At 45.4% G+C, this 16,952-nt stretch overlaps 1 protein-coding gene across 4 annotated transcripts in view; it reads left to right on the top strand.

The window, feature by feature from the left end:
* vars1 (valyl-tRNA synthetase 1) overlaps window positions 1–16,952 on the top strand; it is a 95,452-nt gene that overhangs the window by 14,169 nt on the left and 64,331 nt on the right. For all 4 annotated transcript variants that reach the window (XM_059970956.1, XM_059970957.1, XM_059970959.1 and 1 more), the window contains 5 exons: window positions 6,976–7,120; window positions 9,675–9,868; window positions 10,050–10,134; window positions 12,907–13,007; window positions 15,434–15,558. In XM_059970956.1, the coding sequence (XP_059826939.1) occupies window positions 6,976–7,120; window positions 9,675–9,868; window positions 10,050–10,134; window positions 12,907–13,007; window positions 15,434–15,558 (650 nt within the window). The remainder of the gene's footprint in view (window positions 1–6,975; window positions 7,121–9,674; window positions 9,869–10,049; window positions 10,135–12,906; window positions 13,008–15,433; window positions 15,559–16,952) is intronic.

The following is a 16,952-nucleotide window of genomic DNA, read 5'->3' as shown; positions in this document are numbered from 1 at the left end:
GGTTAATTGGATTAGTAAGTATGCCGATGATACTAAGATAGGAGGTGTTGTGGATAATGAGGTGGGTTTTCAAAACTTGCAGGGAGATTTATGCCAGTTAGAAGAATGGGCTGAACGTTGGCAGATGGAGTTTAATGCTGAGAAGTGTGAGGTTCTACATTTTGGCGGGAATAATCCAAATAGAACATACAGGTAGGGCATTGAGGAATGCAGTGGAAGAGAGAGATCTAGGAATAACAGTGCATAGTTCCCTGAATGTGGAGTCTCATGTAGATAGGGTGGTGAAGAAGGCTTTTGGAACGCTGGCCTTTATAAATCAAAGCATTGACAGAAGTTGGGATGTAATGTTAAAATTGTACAAGGCATTGGTAAGGCCAAATTTGGAATATTGTGTACAGTTCTGGTCACTGAATTATAGGAAAGATATCAATAAATTAGAGAGAGAGCAGAGATGATTTACTAGGATGTTACCTGGGTTTCAGCACTTAAGTTACAGAGAAAGGTTGAACAAGTCAGGTCTCTATTCATTGGAGCATAGAAGGTTGAGGGGGATTTGATCGAGGTATTTAAAATTTTGAGAGGGACAGATAGAGTTGATGTGAATAGGCTGTTTCCATTGAGAGTAGGGGAGATTCAAACGAGAGGACATGATTTGAGAGTTAGGGGGCAAAAGTTTAAGGGAAACAGGAGGGGGTATTTCTTTACTCAGAGAGTGATAGCTCTGTGGAATGAGCTTCCTGTAGAAGTAGTAGAGGCCAGTTCAGTTGTGTCATTTAAGGTAAAATTGGATAGGTTATGGACAGGAAAGGAGTGGAGGGCTGAGTGCGGGTAGGTGGGACCAGGTGAGATTAAGAGTTCGGCATGGACTAGGAGGGCCGAGATGGCCTGTTTCCGTGCTGTGATTGTTATATGGTTATTCTTTATATTCCTGGAGCACCTCATTTACTTCATGCTGCCTATATTTATTGTAAATATCTCTCTTTTTCCTAACCAAGTTTCCAATATCCCTTGAAAACCTTGGGCCTCTCAAACTTTTAACCTTTCATTTCAACCTAACAGGAACATAAAGATTCTGTACCTTCAAAATTTCACCTTTAAATGATGTCCATTTCTCTATTACATCCTTCTCAAAAAACAATTTGTCCCAATCCACTCCTTCTAAATCCTTTCGCATCTCCTCAAAGTTAGCCTTTCTCCAATCAAAAATCTCAACTCTGGGTCCAGTCCTATCCTTCTCCATAATTATATTGAAACTAATAGCATTGTATCACTGGACCCAAAGTGCTCCCCAATACATACGTCCGTCACCTGACCTATCTCATTCCCTAACAGGAGATCCAACACTACCCTTTCTGTAGTTGCTACCTCTATGTATTGCTGCAAAAAACTATCCTGCATACATTTTACAAACTCCAAACCATCCATCTCTTTTACATTATGGGCTTCCCAGTCTACGTGTGGAAAATTAAAAACTCCTGCAATCACAACCCTGTGCTTACTACAAATATCTGCTATCTCCTTACAAATTTGCTCCTCCAATTCTCTCTCCCTTATAGGTGGTCTATAATACACCCCTATAAGTGTTACTACACCTTTCCCATTGCTCAATTCCACCCAAGTAGTCTCCCTAGACGAGCCCTCTAATCTATCCTGCCAGAGCACCGCTGTAATATTTTCTTTGACAAGCAACGCAACACCTCCCCCTCTTGTCCCTTCGATTCTATCACACCTGAAGCAACAAAATCCAGGAATATTTAGTTGCCAATCACACCCCTCCTGCAACCATGTTTCACTAATAGCTACAACATCATATTTCCAGGTATCAATTCATGCTCTAAGCTCATCCACCTTTCTTACAATGCTCCTAGCATTAAAATAAATGCATTTAAGAAATTCTTCACTTCTTCTCTGTTTATCACTAACAGTGCAAACAGCTTTACTGTATTTTTTTTCTTCCTTCTCCCATATGTCAGTTCCTACACATTGGTTCCCCTCCCCCCCTTCTATCTAGTTTAAATCCACTGGAGCCTCTCTAGCAAACCAACCTACAAGAAGAGTTGTCTCCCCCCAGTTCAGATATAAACCATCCTGCTGGAACAGGTCCCACCTTCCCTGGAAAACTGCCCAATTATCTATAAATCTGAAGCCCTCCCTTCTGCACCATGTCTTCAGTCACATGTTGATCTGCACTATCTTACTATTTCTAAACCCACCTGAACATGGCACTGGCAGCAATCCTGAGATTGCTATCCTGGAGGTCCTGACCTTTAACTTGGTGCCTAACTCCCTAAACTCACCTTCCAGGACCTTCTCACTCTTCCTACGCATGTCACTGGTCCCTTCATTGACCACGACATGGGATTGCTCACCCTCCCTCTTCAGAATACTGAGAACTCGATCCGAGATATCGTGGACCCTGGCACCAGGGAGGCAACAGACCATCCGGGATTCTCGATCTCTTCCACAGAACCCCTTATCTGTCCCCCTAACTATCAAATCCCCTATCATTACCGCCCTCCTCTTTTCCCTCCTTCCCTTCTGAGTTGAGGGTCCAGTCTCAGTGCCAGAGAACCAACCACTACAACTTCTCTCTAGTAGGTTGTCCCCACCAACAGTATCCAAAACGGTGTACTTATTGTTGATGGAAACGGCCACAGGGGTGCTCTACGCTTCCTGTCTATTCCCCTTCCCTCTCCTGATAGTCACCCAACTACCTGTCTCCTGACTCCTAGGGGTGACTATCTCCCTGAAACCCCTGTCTATTTCTGCCTCTGCCTCCCAAATGATCCGAAGTTCATCCAGCTCCAGCTCCGGTTCCCTAACACGGTTTGTCAGGAGCCGCAGCTGGATGCACCTTTTGCAGGTGTGGTCATCAGGGAAAGCTGTGCTCGCCTTGACTTCCCACATTCTGCAAATGGAGCACTCAACTGCCCTAACTGCTGCCTCCATTACCTACTCCTAATCTAATTATACTAATTAAAGGATCTTATCCGGCTTTACCTCACCAGGAGTGAAGCTTGTACTCAGCCTCTGCTCGCTATTTAAATTCTCCCGGTGCCTCATGGGCTGACTTTCACGCACTTGCGCAGTTGTGCCCCGTTCAACCTCGCCTCTGCCTGTTCTCGCCGAAGCCTGATTGAGCCAAAGCCGACCCACTCTGCCTCAGTCCACTCCGACGATAGCCGCTGTAAATGGCGGTCTTTCTTTTTAATCCTTTGGCGCGCTACGTCACGCGCCTGCGCAGTCTAGCCTCTTTGCCGTGATCAATTAAAAAAAACAGCTTCTTTCTGAGCTTCTTTTACCTCTTCCCTCTCCGTGCTCTTGTGCCACGATGAGGCCACCCACAGGGTTGAGAAGCAACACCTTCAACCTGATGGCATGAATATTGATTTCTCCTTCAGGTTAAAAAGATACCCTCCCTCTTCCCTCTTCTATTCCCTACTCTGGCCTCTTACCTCTTCTCACCTTCCTATCTCTTTGGTGCCCCTCCTTCTTCCCTTTCCCCTATCGGCCACTCTCCGATCAGATTCCTCCATCTCCAGCCCTTCACCTTTCCCACCCATCGGGCTTCACCCTATCACCTTCCAGCTAGCCTCCTCCTCCCCTCCCCCCCACCTTTTTACTCTGGCGTCCTCCCCTTCCTTTTCAGTCCTGAAGAAGGGTCTGGGTCTCAGTTTGTCTCAAATTCATTTTCACAGTTGCTGCCAAACCTGTTGAGTTCCTCCAGCATTCTGTGTGCCCTGTTTAGGAATTTGCTGTGAATATTGTGTTCAGTTTTGGTCTCCAAATTTGAGGAAGGACATTCTTGCTATTAAGGGAGTGCAGTGTAGGTTAATTCCTGGGATGGCGGGACTTTCATATGTTGAAAGATTGGAGTGACTGGGCTTGTATACACTGGAATTTAGAAGGATGAGAGGGGATCTGATTGAAGCATATAAGATTATTAAGGGATTGGACAAGCTAGAGGCAGGAAACATGTTCCCAATGTTGCGGGAGTCCAGAATCAGAGGCCACAGTTTAAGAATACGGGGTAGGCCATTTAGAATGGAGTTGAAGAAAAACTTTTTCACCCAGAATGTTGTGGATCTGTGGAATGCTTTGCCTCAGAAGGCAATGGAGGCCAATTCTCTGGATGCTTTCAAGAAAGAGTTAGATAGAGCTCTTAAAGATAGCGGAGTCAAGGGATATGGGGAGAAGGCAGGAACGGGGCACTAATTGTGGATGATCAGCCATGATCACATTGAATGGCAGTACTGGCTTGAAGGGCTGAATGACCTACTCTTGCATCTATTGTCTGTTGATGTTTTGGTGTGACTTGTGACAGTAAATGACAAAATGGAAAAGTATTAAGAATGTGCAGTGTGGAATTTAGTTGCAGGGAGTGCAGTGTAGGTAAAGATTAGCTTTATTTGTTACATATTCGGTGAAAGGTGGCGCAGTAAAGCTGCCGTGCTAACGTTATGCTACTGTGCCACCTGGACTGGACCCAATTAAGGTGCAGAGGCCACGATTGAAAAATCGTAAGTTCATCGTTATCGTACGGGAGGTCTGTTCAAGACTCTCATTGTGGAGAATATCCCACTTTGGAGCTTAGTGTGAACAGTTTGCTATTGGGTTATTAATTAGTCCCAAAATATCCCTTTATTTCAGTCTGACTGTAAAATCCTGAGGATGTGCCTTCAGGTTACGAGGATGTCACTTTGCAACAGAGATGAAGAGGGATTTCTTTTACCACAGAGTAGTGATTTTGTGGAATTCATTGCCATAGACAGCTGTGGGTTCTTGATTATTCAGGGCATCAGAGATTACGGGGAGAAGGCAGAAGAATGTGGGTGAGTGGAATAGCAAGCCATGATAGAATGACCCGAGTGTTCCATTTCTGCTCCCGTATCTTATTGTCTAACCTGAGATGCAAGAGCTGGAGATGTTGGAAGCTGGGGCAACAGACTGCTAGGGGAATGCAGCGGGCTGAGGAATATCTAGGTGGTTGCTGGAGAAAGGGAAGGATGAGATTTTGGCTCGTAAAGCCAACATCTTGATTCATGCAGAGCAGCTGGGCATACTTTCTGCAGTGGTAGAGGACTGTTTCCTCACAACACAGGAGACCGGAGTTTGATCCCGGCCTTCGGCGCTGTCTGCGTGGAGTTTGCCCGTTTCTTCCCGGGACTGCATGGGCTTCCCTCTTAGTGTTTAATTGGGCTGCCTGATGTAGGTAGGTGGTAACAGAGTCAGGAGCAGGGTTTTTTGGGCCTCATTGGAAACGAGTGGGGTCTCCTATTTTACATGAAGGCGTGAGGTTACCTGAAGGTGAGATGTGTTGTCTTTATGCTGACTCTCCAGCATAAAAGCTGAAAGCATGTCTAAATGATCAGCTGTTTGTCAGCATGCATTAGCCACAAATAACAGGTGAGGGGGAACTTCCATAGCCAGAAGGGGGTGAATCTGTGGGATTCGTTACCACAGACAGCCTTTGAGGCCAGGACATTGGGCATATTTAAAGAGGAGATTGATTAGTAAGGGTGTCAAAGGTTACGGGGTGAAGGCAGGAGAATAGGGTTGGGAGGGATGATAAATCAGCCATGATGAAAGAGCAGTGAAAATTCAATGGGCCGAACTGCCTAATTCTTTTCCTATATCTTATGGTCTTATTTGGAAAGCAAATGCTGCATCAAATGAAATGTCTTGGGCTTGTCCCGATAATCTTATACAACAGAGTCATCTGCATAAGTAAATGTATGCATGGGTGCAATGGAAAAACTTACCAGCAGAAGCATCACAGGCGCTCAGCATCAGAGACACAACATTCACAGGAAAAGCACAAATTAAACATATTACACAAAATTACACAAGCCATGCTGTCTTCTCGCTATTACCATTGTGTAGGAGCCGTATAGGAGCCGTAGGTCCCACACCACCAGGTTCAGAAACAGTTACTTACCTTCAACCATCAAGCTTGTGAATCAGCGTGAATAACTTCACTCACCTCAACTTTGAGCTGATTCTACAACCTGCAGACTCACTTTCAGTCCTGACGAAGGGTCTCGCCTCAAAACGTTGATAGTGCTTCTCCCTATAGATGCTGCCTGGCTTGCTGTGTTCCACCAGCATTTTTGTGTGTTGCTTCAGTTTCCAGCATCTGCAGATTTCCTCGTGTTGACTCACTTTCAGGAGCTCTTTAAGCTCCTGTTCTCAGTATTATTTTTTTATTTGTGCAATTTATCTACCTTGGCACTTTGGTTGTTTGTCAGTCTTTTGTTTATGAATGGTTTTTCCATAATTTCTATTGTATTTTATTTTCCTATGAATGAATCTCACAAAGTAGTGTATGGTAACATATTTATACTTTGATAGTAAATTTTTACATTGCTGTGAATAATTTGGCTTCTATCCTGCTATTATGAGACTCTTGAACGATGTTCTTGTATAATAGCGATGAACTCTTGATCTCTTCCTGTCGTTGCCATTGTACTTTCTGTGTTGATTTCACACACGATGCTGCAGGAACTCAGCAGGTCAAGCAGCATCTATGGAGGGAAATAAAAGAGTCAAAGTTTCGGACCAAAACGCTTCATCAGGGTCCCTGCCTGAAACGTTGACTGTTTACTTCCACTCCACGGATGCTTCTCGATTTGCTGAGTTCCTGCAGCATTTTGTGCGTGCGTCGCTTAAGATTGCTGCAGAATCTCTCGTGACCTCATTGGTAAGCTTGCTGCAGGCATTTTTCCCTGTGACACCCAGTTCTGCAATCTGTTAGTGCTTTTCTTTTTGTGCCAGCTGGGTGTACTTCTTTTATTGGAATGATCTGCTTGTTTGGTATGCAAAGCAAAGGCCAATTGCCAATACCTTACCATTGGGTATGAAGGCTGTGCTCTTGCAAGGTTTGCAGCAACACTATGCAGGGCATGTGCTTAATTTATTGTGTTGATTATTGTGTTGTCACTTCGTGTTCATGCTGTCCTGTGCTTTCCCCCACAGGTCTTCGAGCCTGATTTCAGGAAACCTTATGTGAATGTGAATCGCTGGTTCCTGACCTGTGTCAACCAGCCCGAGTTCAAGAGAGCCCTGGCCGAAGTGAAGCTGTGTGAGAAGACTACATCTGTGACCAGAGAGAAATGTGCAGGTGAGAACTTTGGGGGGTATTGGGCGAGGGATGGAGGAGTATTCAATGGGTGGTAGTGTCCACCAGAAAGAGAAGGATTATGACTGCTCCAGAGAAACCAGTTTGGGGGCATAAGCAATAGAAGTAGAAGAATGCCATTCACTCCATGAAGTCTGCTCTGCCTGATTTATTATCCCACTCAACCCTGTTCTCCTACCTTCTCTCTGTAACTTTTGATGCCTTTACCAATTGAGGACATCAATTAAGCAATTATGCAATCCTTTTGTATTCTAGTCCTCTGGAAATGAATGCTAACATCACGTTTGCCTTTGTTACCACTGACACAAACAGCAAGCCAACCTTCAGGATTCCTGCATGAGGTCTCCCAAGCCCCTTAGTATCTCCAATTTCTGGCCGTTTAGAGAAATCTCTACACCTTTATTCTTTCTACTAAAGTGCATGACCGCACACTTCGTGACGCTATATTCCATCTGCCAGTTCTTTGCCTGTTCTCCTAATGTGTCTGTCCTTCTGTAGACTCTGTGGTTTCTGAACACTCCCTGTCCCTCCACCTATCTTTGTATCATCAAGTCTGTGCTGACCATCAACACCCCCATTTACACTAATCCCACCACCTCATTAATTCCACCATATTAGTATTTATTTAATATTGATGCATGTATGAAGATACAGTGAGAAGCTTGTCTTGCATTCTGTTCATACAGAACAAACCATTACACTGTGTATTGAGGTGGAATAAATAAAGAAATAACTTGGCAGAATAAAGCACAGATGGAAAGTGTGCATGGAGCTGGTCAGGTTCAAACCCAGGACCACTTGCTATGAAGAGCGGATGGGAATACCACAACACCACTGGCACAGACCGACAGAAGAGGGGAGCAGACAGAATGTCTGGGGTGGGTGGAGTGTTTGATTATGCTGGTTGTTTTGCTGAGGCAGTGAGAAGTGTAGTCATAGTCCGTGGAGGGGAGGCTGGTTCCTGTGAGGTGCTGAGCTGTGTCCACGACTCTCTGTAGTTTCTTGTGGTCACAGGCAGAGCAGTTGCTGCACCAAACAGTGATGTATCCAGACAGAATGCTTTCAATGGTGCGTCGATAACAATTGGTATGAGCCGATGGAGACATACTGAGTTTCTATCACTCACCTACACATGAGGGGGAAATTTACATCGGGCAATTAACCCACCAACTTGCACTTCTGTGGGATGGTGGAGGGAAGGTGTAAACTCCACACACAGACATGCACCAGATGTTGGGATTGAGCCTGAATCTCTGGCACTCTGTGCACCTCTTGAGAAAAAGCTCAGAAAGCCACTCTTCAGGAGAAGGAGGGTGGATGTTCAGTGGTCTCTCCCTGCTAAGACTGCAAAAATCCCAAAGCAAGGCGATGAGTTTCATTGGGTGGCGAGTTGGGTAAGTAGACCAGGACAGAATTGGCTGAAGGGATCAAATAGCCTCTTTCTCCTTCTCATTCTTGATGGTAGTGCATACACAGGGGTGGCAAATGTTTTCGAGAACATGTGCCCACATTGGCGATAATCTTCTAAAAAATATTCTCCCACATTCCATGGCAATTTTGAGCAGAGATTATCATTGATGAGTGAATCACTTAAAATAATTGGACCATTAGACCAGAATTAGGCTTTTTGCCCCATTGAGTGTCAGCTCTGCCATTTCGTCATGGCCGATCCATTCTTCCTCTCAGACCCAATCTCCTGCCTCTCCCTGTATCCCTTCAAGCCCTGACCAATCAAGAATTTATCAGCCTCTACCTTAAATATACATAAAGACTTAGTCTCCACTTTTGCCTGTGGCAATGAATTCCACAGGTTCACCACTTGCTGGCTAAAGAAATTCTTCCTCATCTCAGTTCTAACAGGACATTCCTCTATTCTGAGGTTGGATAAGAAGCATCCTCTCCACATCCACTCTATCAAGGCCTTTTACTATTTGATAGGTTTCAACGAGGTCAACCCTCGCTCTTCTGAATTCCAGTGAATACATGTTGTATATAACACAAGAAATGTCAGCATGCTGACCTGACAATCCTTTTGCTACTGCCCTGTGTATTTCATTTGCTGATGGTGGTGCATTCAGATAATGTTATGAAAAATAAATATTTTTGGTGGTGCTAAACTACGTACAATATTTACCGTGATCGTTACTGAATGTCCAGTGTTTACTCACAACTGGCAGAAGAAAAAATACAAGCAGAGAGAAGATGAATGCCTACTGGCCCAGCTGTTTACTGTCTATGTACAGGGTCTGGAAGATGTCTGACCTCGTCATCCAACATCTCACGCTCTCACAACCATCTTCTGGTGCTTCCCGAGAAAACATCTCACTGCTCTCGGGTTGCAAAAAAAATCATTTGTTTCTTTGTTTGGCAGTAAAGATAATCATTATGTCTCTTTTTATTATGGGTGGGGTTTAAAAAGTCAAGGGGCGGCACTGCATACTGTATGACCACAACATTTTTTGCGTGCGCCACCTCGGGTGTGCATGCCATATGTTTGCCACCCCTGGTTTAAAGTCTTCGTCTGTCTGCGGCACAGGTCAGGGGCGGCCAGCTGGTGTGAAGCAGAGCACGGGTGTCCCAGAGCCGGGTACGCCAGCAGAGCAGGCAGAAGGGAAGCCGGTGCAGAAGACGGCCGCGCAGCTGAAGAAGGAGGAGCTGAAGCGGGAGAAGATGGAGAGGTTCCTGCAGAAACAGGAGAAGCTGAAGGAGCAGCAGCTGAGGCAGCCCGAGGTGGGGAGGTAGTGGGTGCGAGGGGTTGGGGTGGAGGAGGGTGGGTAAATAGGTGCTGGTCAGGCAACACTTGTATAGGGGGAGTAAGTTAATGCTTCAGGACATAGACTCTGTGATAGAATGTTCTCCCCAGCTTATCAATCCCATGCTGACTTTTATTTTGATCTATGCATTTTCCCAGAAAAAGGCCAAGGGAGACAAGAAAGAAAAGAAGGATCTTGGAGTGATCACATATGACATTGCAACTCCTGCAGGAGAGAAGAAAGGTGAGGGTTACCAGCGACCTGAGTTCAATTTGTTTGTATCCTTACCTTGTCTTTGTATCCCTGCTGTGCAAAGGGGTGGCATGCTCTTCCAAGACTTTTCTCACCTGGGCTGACTATCACTGCCTGCACGCTGTCTTAACCTTTGCCTTGTCCATAGCAGCAGCTGTGCCCACTGTGTCACAAGAGCCATTGTTATTCCATGGTTGCTGTTCGTTTAGAAGGGCACACAGCCTGTACGTAGCAGTGGTGTGAACGCAGGCACGTACACAGACAGGCGCGCATGTAGACAGGCACGTGCACAGACAGACGCGCATGCAGACACTGAAGCACCTACACAGACACTCAGACAGTGTAATCCTCTGTCAGACTTTCACACAGCCTCGAGAGCACCTCTGCTTTACCAAAGGTGCTCAGTAGTTCCTGCAGGGGTGAGAATTGATTCGGGACCATCAGATGAGGAGCAGAATTAGGCCATCGAGTCTGCTGCGCCATTTGAACACGGCTGATGTATTTTCCTTCTCCAGAGGAGGTTCACAACAATGATCCTGGGAGTGAAGGTGTTAACGTATTGTTGGTACTGGAGATATAAGAATGAGGGTATCTCAGTGAAGCTTAGAAAATACCGAGCAGACTCGATCGAGTGGGAATGGAGAGGATGTTTCCTATGCTGGGGGTGGGGGTGGTGGCATTTAGGAGCAGAGGGCACAGCGTCAGAGTAAACTTTAGAACAGAGCCGAGTAGGAATTTCTTCTGCCAGAGGGTAGTGAATTTGTAAAATTTATTGCCTCAGAATGCTGTGGAGGCCAAGACATTGGATATATATACAGTGTCTACGAAAAGTAATCACCCCTCCTTGGAAGTTTTTGTGTTTTTTTTGTTTTACAACATTGAATCACAGTGGATTTAATTTGGCTTTTTTTGAGGCTGATCAACAGGAAAAGACTCTTTCGTGTCAAAGTGGAAACATCTCTACATAGTGATCTAAATTCATTACAAATATAAAACACAAAATAATTTGTTTGATAAGCATTCATCTGCTTGAAGTCAGTATTTAGCAGATGCACCTTTGGCAGCAATTACATCCTTGAGTCTGTGTGGATAGGTCTCTATCAGCCTTGCACATCTGGACACTGCAAATTTTTCCCCATCCTTCTTTACAAAACTGCTCAAGCTCTGTCAGATTGCATAGGCACCGTGAATAAGTAGCCCTTTTCAAGTCCAGCCACAAATCTTCATTTGGATTGAGATCTGGACTCTGACTTGGCCACTCCAGGACATTAACTTTGTTGTTTATAAGACATTCCTGTGTAGCCTTGGTTTTTTGCTTGGGGTCATTGTTTTGCTGGAAAGCAATATTTCTCCTAAGTCCCAGTTCTCTTGCAGGCTACATTAGGTTTTCCTCCAGGATTTCCCTGTATTTTGCTGCATTCATTTCACCCTCTACCCCACGGTATGATGCAGCCATTACCATGTTTCACGATAGAGATGGTGTGTTTTTGATGATGTGCGGTGTTTGGCTAATGTCCAAAACACTCAATTTTGGTTTCATCAGACCATAGAACCTTCTTCCAGCTGACTTCAGAGTCTCTGACGTGCCTTCTGGCAAATTCTAGCTGAGATTTCATGTGAGTTTTTTTCAAACAGTGGCTTTCTCTTTGCCCCTCTCCCATAAAGTTGTGACTGGTGAAGCAACCGGGCAACAGTTGTATGTGCAGTCACTCCCATCTCAGCCATTAAAGCTTGTAACTCCTCCAAAGTTGTCATAGGTCTCTCTTAGTGGCCTCCCTCACTAGTCCCCTTCTTGCTAGGTCACTCAGTTTTTGAGGACTGCCTGCATTAATCAGATTTACAGCTGTGCCATATTCTTTCCATTTCTTGATTATTGACGTAAGGGATAGTCAGTGACTGGACATTTTCTTGTGTCCATCTCCTGACTTGTGCTTTTCAATCAGTTTTTCGTGGAGTTGCTTGAAGTGTTCTCTTGTCTTCATGGTGTAGTTTTTGCCAGGATACTGACTCACCAGCAGTTGGTGCTTCCAGATACAGGTCTATTTTTACTACTGTCAATTGTATCACCTTGACTGCAAACAGGTCTCCAAAAACAGACCTCCATTTAACTAATTATGTGATCTCTAAAAGCAGTCGGCGATTTGGTGTGTCATATTACAGGGGTGAGATGAATATTTATGCAATCAATTATTTTGTGTTTTATATTTGTAATTAATTTAGATCACTTTGTAGATATGTTTTTACTTTGACATGAAAGAGTCTTTTTCTGTTGAACATTGTCAAAAAAGCCAAATTAAATTGACCGTGATTCAATGTTATAAAGAATAAAACATGAAAACTTCCAAGGGGATTGAATACGTCTTGTATTTGCTGTATAAGGCAGAGGTTGAGAGGTTCTGATTAGTAAGGATGGCAATGATTACGGGGAAAAGCAGAAAGTGGTGTTAAGAGGGGTAATGAGTCAGCCATGATGGCGTGGTGGAGCCAATTTGATGGACTGACTGGCCTAATTCTGCTCCTGTGTCTTAAGGTCCCTCAAGCTCATTTTCCTGCCTTCTTCCGTCATCTTTGACACCCTTGCTGAACTGGACCCTTTCAACGTCCACAATGAGCTTTTGCAGTATTTGTTCGGCTTTGTTTTTCATCAGTCACTGCCTGACTTGCTGAGTGTTTCTGACTGATTGTCAGTGCTTGTAATATCTCTCGCTGAGGATGCTGGAGTGTGCGGTACTTAACCTAATGAGCTTCTCTCTCTGGCCACAGATGTGACCTGCCCAATGCCAGATTCCTATAGCCCGCAGTATGTCGAAGCAGCCTGGTACTCCTGGTGGGAGAAACAAGGGTTCTTCAAGCCTGAGTATGGGGTAAGTTTGGGTGAGTGGGTGGTCAGTATTAACACTGTAGGCCACACAGCGTAGAAGTTGTATTGACATATCTGTATCGGGCTCTGAACTGAGGTACGACACAGCAGATTCCAGCTGGGAAATCCATTAAACAGCAGCAGAAACAGTGAATTTTGCGCTTCGATCTGGGCTTCCGATTGGATTTTACGCTTTGATCTGAGCTTCTAATTGGGCTTTGTATTTCCATCTGGGCTTCTGATTGGATGTTGGGCTTTGATTTTTCAGTATCAACACAGGACTCTTCCCCTAATCTCCCTATCTGTGCCAGCTAGCCACAACCAACTGGGTAACCCCCCAACTTCCAAGCCATTATTGAACAATACGTATGATAATTTAGTGTCATGGAGGAAAAGATGAGAAGTCTTGACCTGAAAAGTCGACCAACCTTTTCCTTCTGCAGATGCTGCCTGACCCACTGAGTTCCTCCAGTGTTTGGGTTGTTGTTCCGGTTGGGTCAAATGGCCCTGCTCTCAAATGATGAACTTTACTGATATGACAACATTTCATAGAATACAACGTGAGGCCCTCTGTTAGCTGGGATCAAGCACCCTAGCCAACTACCTGATGGGAGCCAGGGCAGTACGATATGGAGAGCAATCTATTGCCCAGGTAGTAGGCTTCCCCTCTCTGTGCAGCTAATGAATCCGGAGGCATGATGGAGACCGATACAGCATCATAGGAGTTGCCTTACAGTGTAAGATTACCTTAGGGACTCCAGCTGCCGATCTTTCCTTGGGGTTTGTATTCGAAACCTTCCTCGTGAGTCAGTAAGTCTGCAACGAGTGGATGTTTGAGATTAGGTTCCTTCTCCTAGATGAGCCGTCAACCGCAGCCGATGAGTCCCATCTGCCCAAACCGACAGGTTTTGGGACTTCACCCTTTCTGCTGTCAGTAGAAAGAGTTTGGGCAGGTGGAGCCCGTCAGCATTGGACAGCCAGGAGAAGGAAATCTCTGACTTTTAACCTCCGCTGCCTTGTGGCCAAACCCACCCGTGAGAGAGGCTTCGGGAGTAAATCCCGAGGAAGAAATCCGGAGTCGGGGTCCCGAAGGAAGTTTGATGTTGTTTACAACTTCACTCTGGCAACCTCTACGACGACACTGGTGCCAAACTGTATTGGTGCTTGCCCTTTCCTTGGGCAACATCAGTGACATGGAGAGGGGAACCCGCTGCATGGGCAACAGCCAGTTCTTCAAATCTTCCCACCCAGACTTGCACCCTGGAGAGGACGCAGTCCACCAGAGGCACAAACCCATGTTCCACTGGGGTTGACGGCTGCCTACTAGAAATATGCCTGCTGGGCTTAGCTAAGCCACACATGAAAGCCAGGAGCTGGACTTGGTTGTCAGAGGCTTTTTGAGATGCATGCCTTTGGGAGCATTCAATAGGTAGTGGGAGTTTATCCCTACAACCTCCTTCAGCTATTGCAACCTTAAGGAAGCCAATACATGGCTTAATTAATAGCCAAGGAACACTAATCTGGAATGCTCCCATTGGAGGAAAATCCAATTTCCAAAGGTGTGTTTTTTATGGAGTATAAATCAGACTCTCAGAGATGGAACAATAAACACAGTGCCTGGAAAGGATCAATAATGTTCCTTGGGGCTGTTTTATCATCTTTGACAGACAGACAGACATACTTTATTGATCCCGAGGGAATTGGGTTTCGTTACAGCCGCACCAACCAAGAATAGTGAATAAATATAGCAATATAAAACCATATATAATTAAATAATAAGTTAATCATGCCAAATGGAAATAAGGCCAGGACCAGCCTATTGGTTCAGGGTGTCTGACACTCCGAGGGAGGGGTTGTAAAGTTTGATGGCCACAGGCAGGAATGACTTCCTATGATGCTCAGTGTTACATCTCGGTGGAATGAGTCTCTGGCTGAATGTACTCCTGTGCCTAACCAGTACATTACAGATGGGAGACATTGTCCAAGATGGCATGCAACTTGGACAGCATCCACTTTTCCGACACCACCGTCCAGTTCCAGTTCCACCCCCACAACATCACTGGCCTTACGAATGAGTTTGTTGATTCTGTTGGTGTCTGCTACCCTCAGCGTGACACTCTTAGAGATTGGGGCGTTACGGATTTCGGAGTTCAATTCTGACGCAGTCTTTAAGGAGTGTGTGTGTTCTCCCTTTGAAATACCAGAGTTCCCTTGTTGTGCTCAGGTTCATCCCATGGTGGGAAGACATGCCGGTTGCTAGCTTAATTGGTCACTGTGAATTGCCCAGTGGTTAGGCTAGTGTTAAATAGATGGGTTGCTGGGTGGTGTGGCTCGTTGAGCTGGTGGGGGCTGATCTCTAAACAAGTATTTGATGGAAACGGTTTTTGGGTTCTGAAGCTGTAAAGCATGTTTCCTTTTTGGTCCCTGCAGCGCAATATCTCCGAACCCAACCAGAGGGGCCTGTTCATGATCTGCATTCCTCCGCCGAACGTGACCGGCTCCCTCCACCTGGGCCACGCCCTGACCAACGCCATCCAGGACTCGCTCACCCGCTGGTAATGTGAACATAGGGGCCAGGAGCAGGAGTCAGCCACCTGGCCTGTTCCACCATTCAATACGATCGTGGCTAATCTGGCCGTGGACTCGACTCCACCTACCTGTCTCTTCCCCATAACCTTATCCCTCGTCTATCTAACATTGTCTTAAGCAGATGTAATGAGGAGCCTCTACTGTTCCCCTGGGCAAAGAGTCTCTCAAATTTACTACTCTGTGGGGGAAAAAGCAGTTCTTCCTCATCTCCATCTTAAATCTACTCTGCCAAATCTTAAAACTATGTCCCCTAGTTCTAGTTTCATCTACCAGTGTAAACAACTTCCTTGCTTTTATCTTATCTGTCTATTTCGTAATTTTATATGCTTCTGTAAGATCACTCTCGTTTGTTTGTGAATTCCAGCAAGTGATGCAATCTCTCATAGGCTAACCCACTCACCTCCGGAATCAACCTGTCGAGCCTGCTCTGGAATGCTTCCAAAACTAGTCCATCTTTCCTCAAGTAAGGAGACCAAACCTGCACACAGTACTCCAGGTGCAGCCTCACCAGTTCCCTGTACAGTTGCAGCATAACCTCCCTGCACTTAAATTTAATCTCTCCAGCAACGCAGGCCCACATTCCATTGGGCTTCCTGATAAATTGTTGTACCTGAAAATCAATCTTTTGCGATTCATACACAAACACTCCCAAGTTCCCCTGCACAACAACACACTGCAGTCTTTCACTATTTAAACAACAATCTGATCTTCTGTCAAAAATGAGAAAATCTGTAGATGCTGGAAACAAAATGCTGGAGGAACTCAGCAGGTCAGGCAGCATCTATGGAAAAGAGTACAGTCGACGTTTTGGGCTGTGACCGTTCAGTAGGACTAGTCTTGGTCCAAAACATTGACTCTACTTCTTTCCATGGATGCTGCCTGGCCTGCTGAGCTCCTCCAGCATATTGAGTGTGTCACTTTGAGCTTATCTATTTTTCCTTACAAACTGGATGACCTCGTACTTACCAACATCATACTCCGTCTCCCAGACCTTTGCTCTCTCACTTGACCTATCTATATCACTCTGCAGACTCTATACTCTGCACAGTTTTCCTTTCCACTCAATTTAGTATCATCAGCAAACTGAGTTACACTATACTCAGTCCCCTCTTCCAGACTGTTAATGTGTATCATAATTGTTAATTTAATGCCCCATTGTGATCCTGTCTTGCCTCTTCCGCCTCTGCCTGTTGGTGTCCAGCTAGGAAGTGCTTGGGATTACTCTGGTTTTCCGGGGAAGGAACTGGGCTGGTTGATGGACGCGTGATGGGCTGGGATTGGAGCCCAGTCACTTTGAGTTAAAGTCCAGACTGACTGATGGTTAAAGACCAGTCTGGGGTCAATAGTGGGTCTTGCTCAA

This window comes from Hypanus sabinus, chromosome 5, assembly GCF_030144855.1.
Source record: "Hypanus sabinus isolate sHypSab1 chromosome 5, sHypSab1.hap1, whole genome shotgun sequence".
NCBI lineage: Eukaryota > Metazoa > Chordata > Chondrichthyes > Myliobatiformes > Dasyatidae > Hypanus > Hypanus sabinus.
This window is presented reverse-complemented; position numbering and strand designations above follow the sequence as displayed.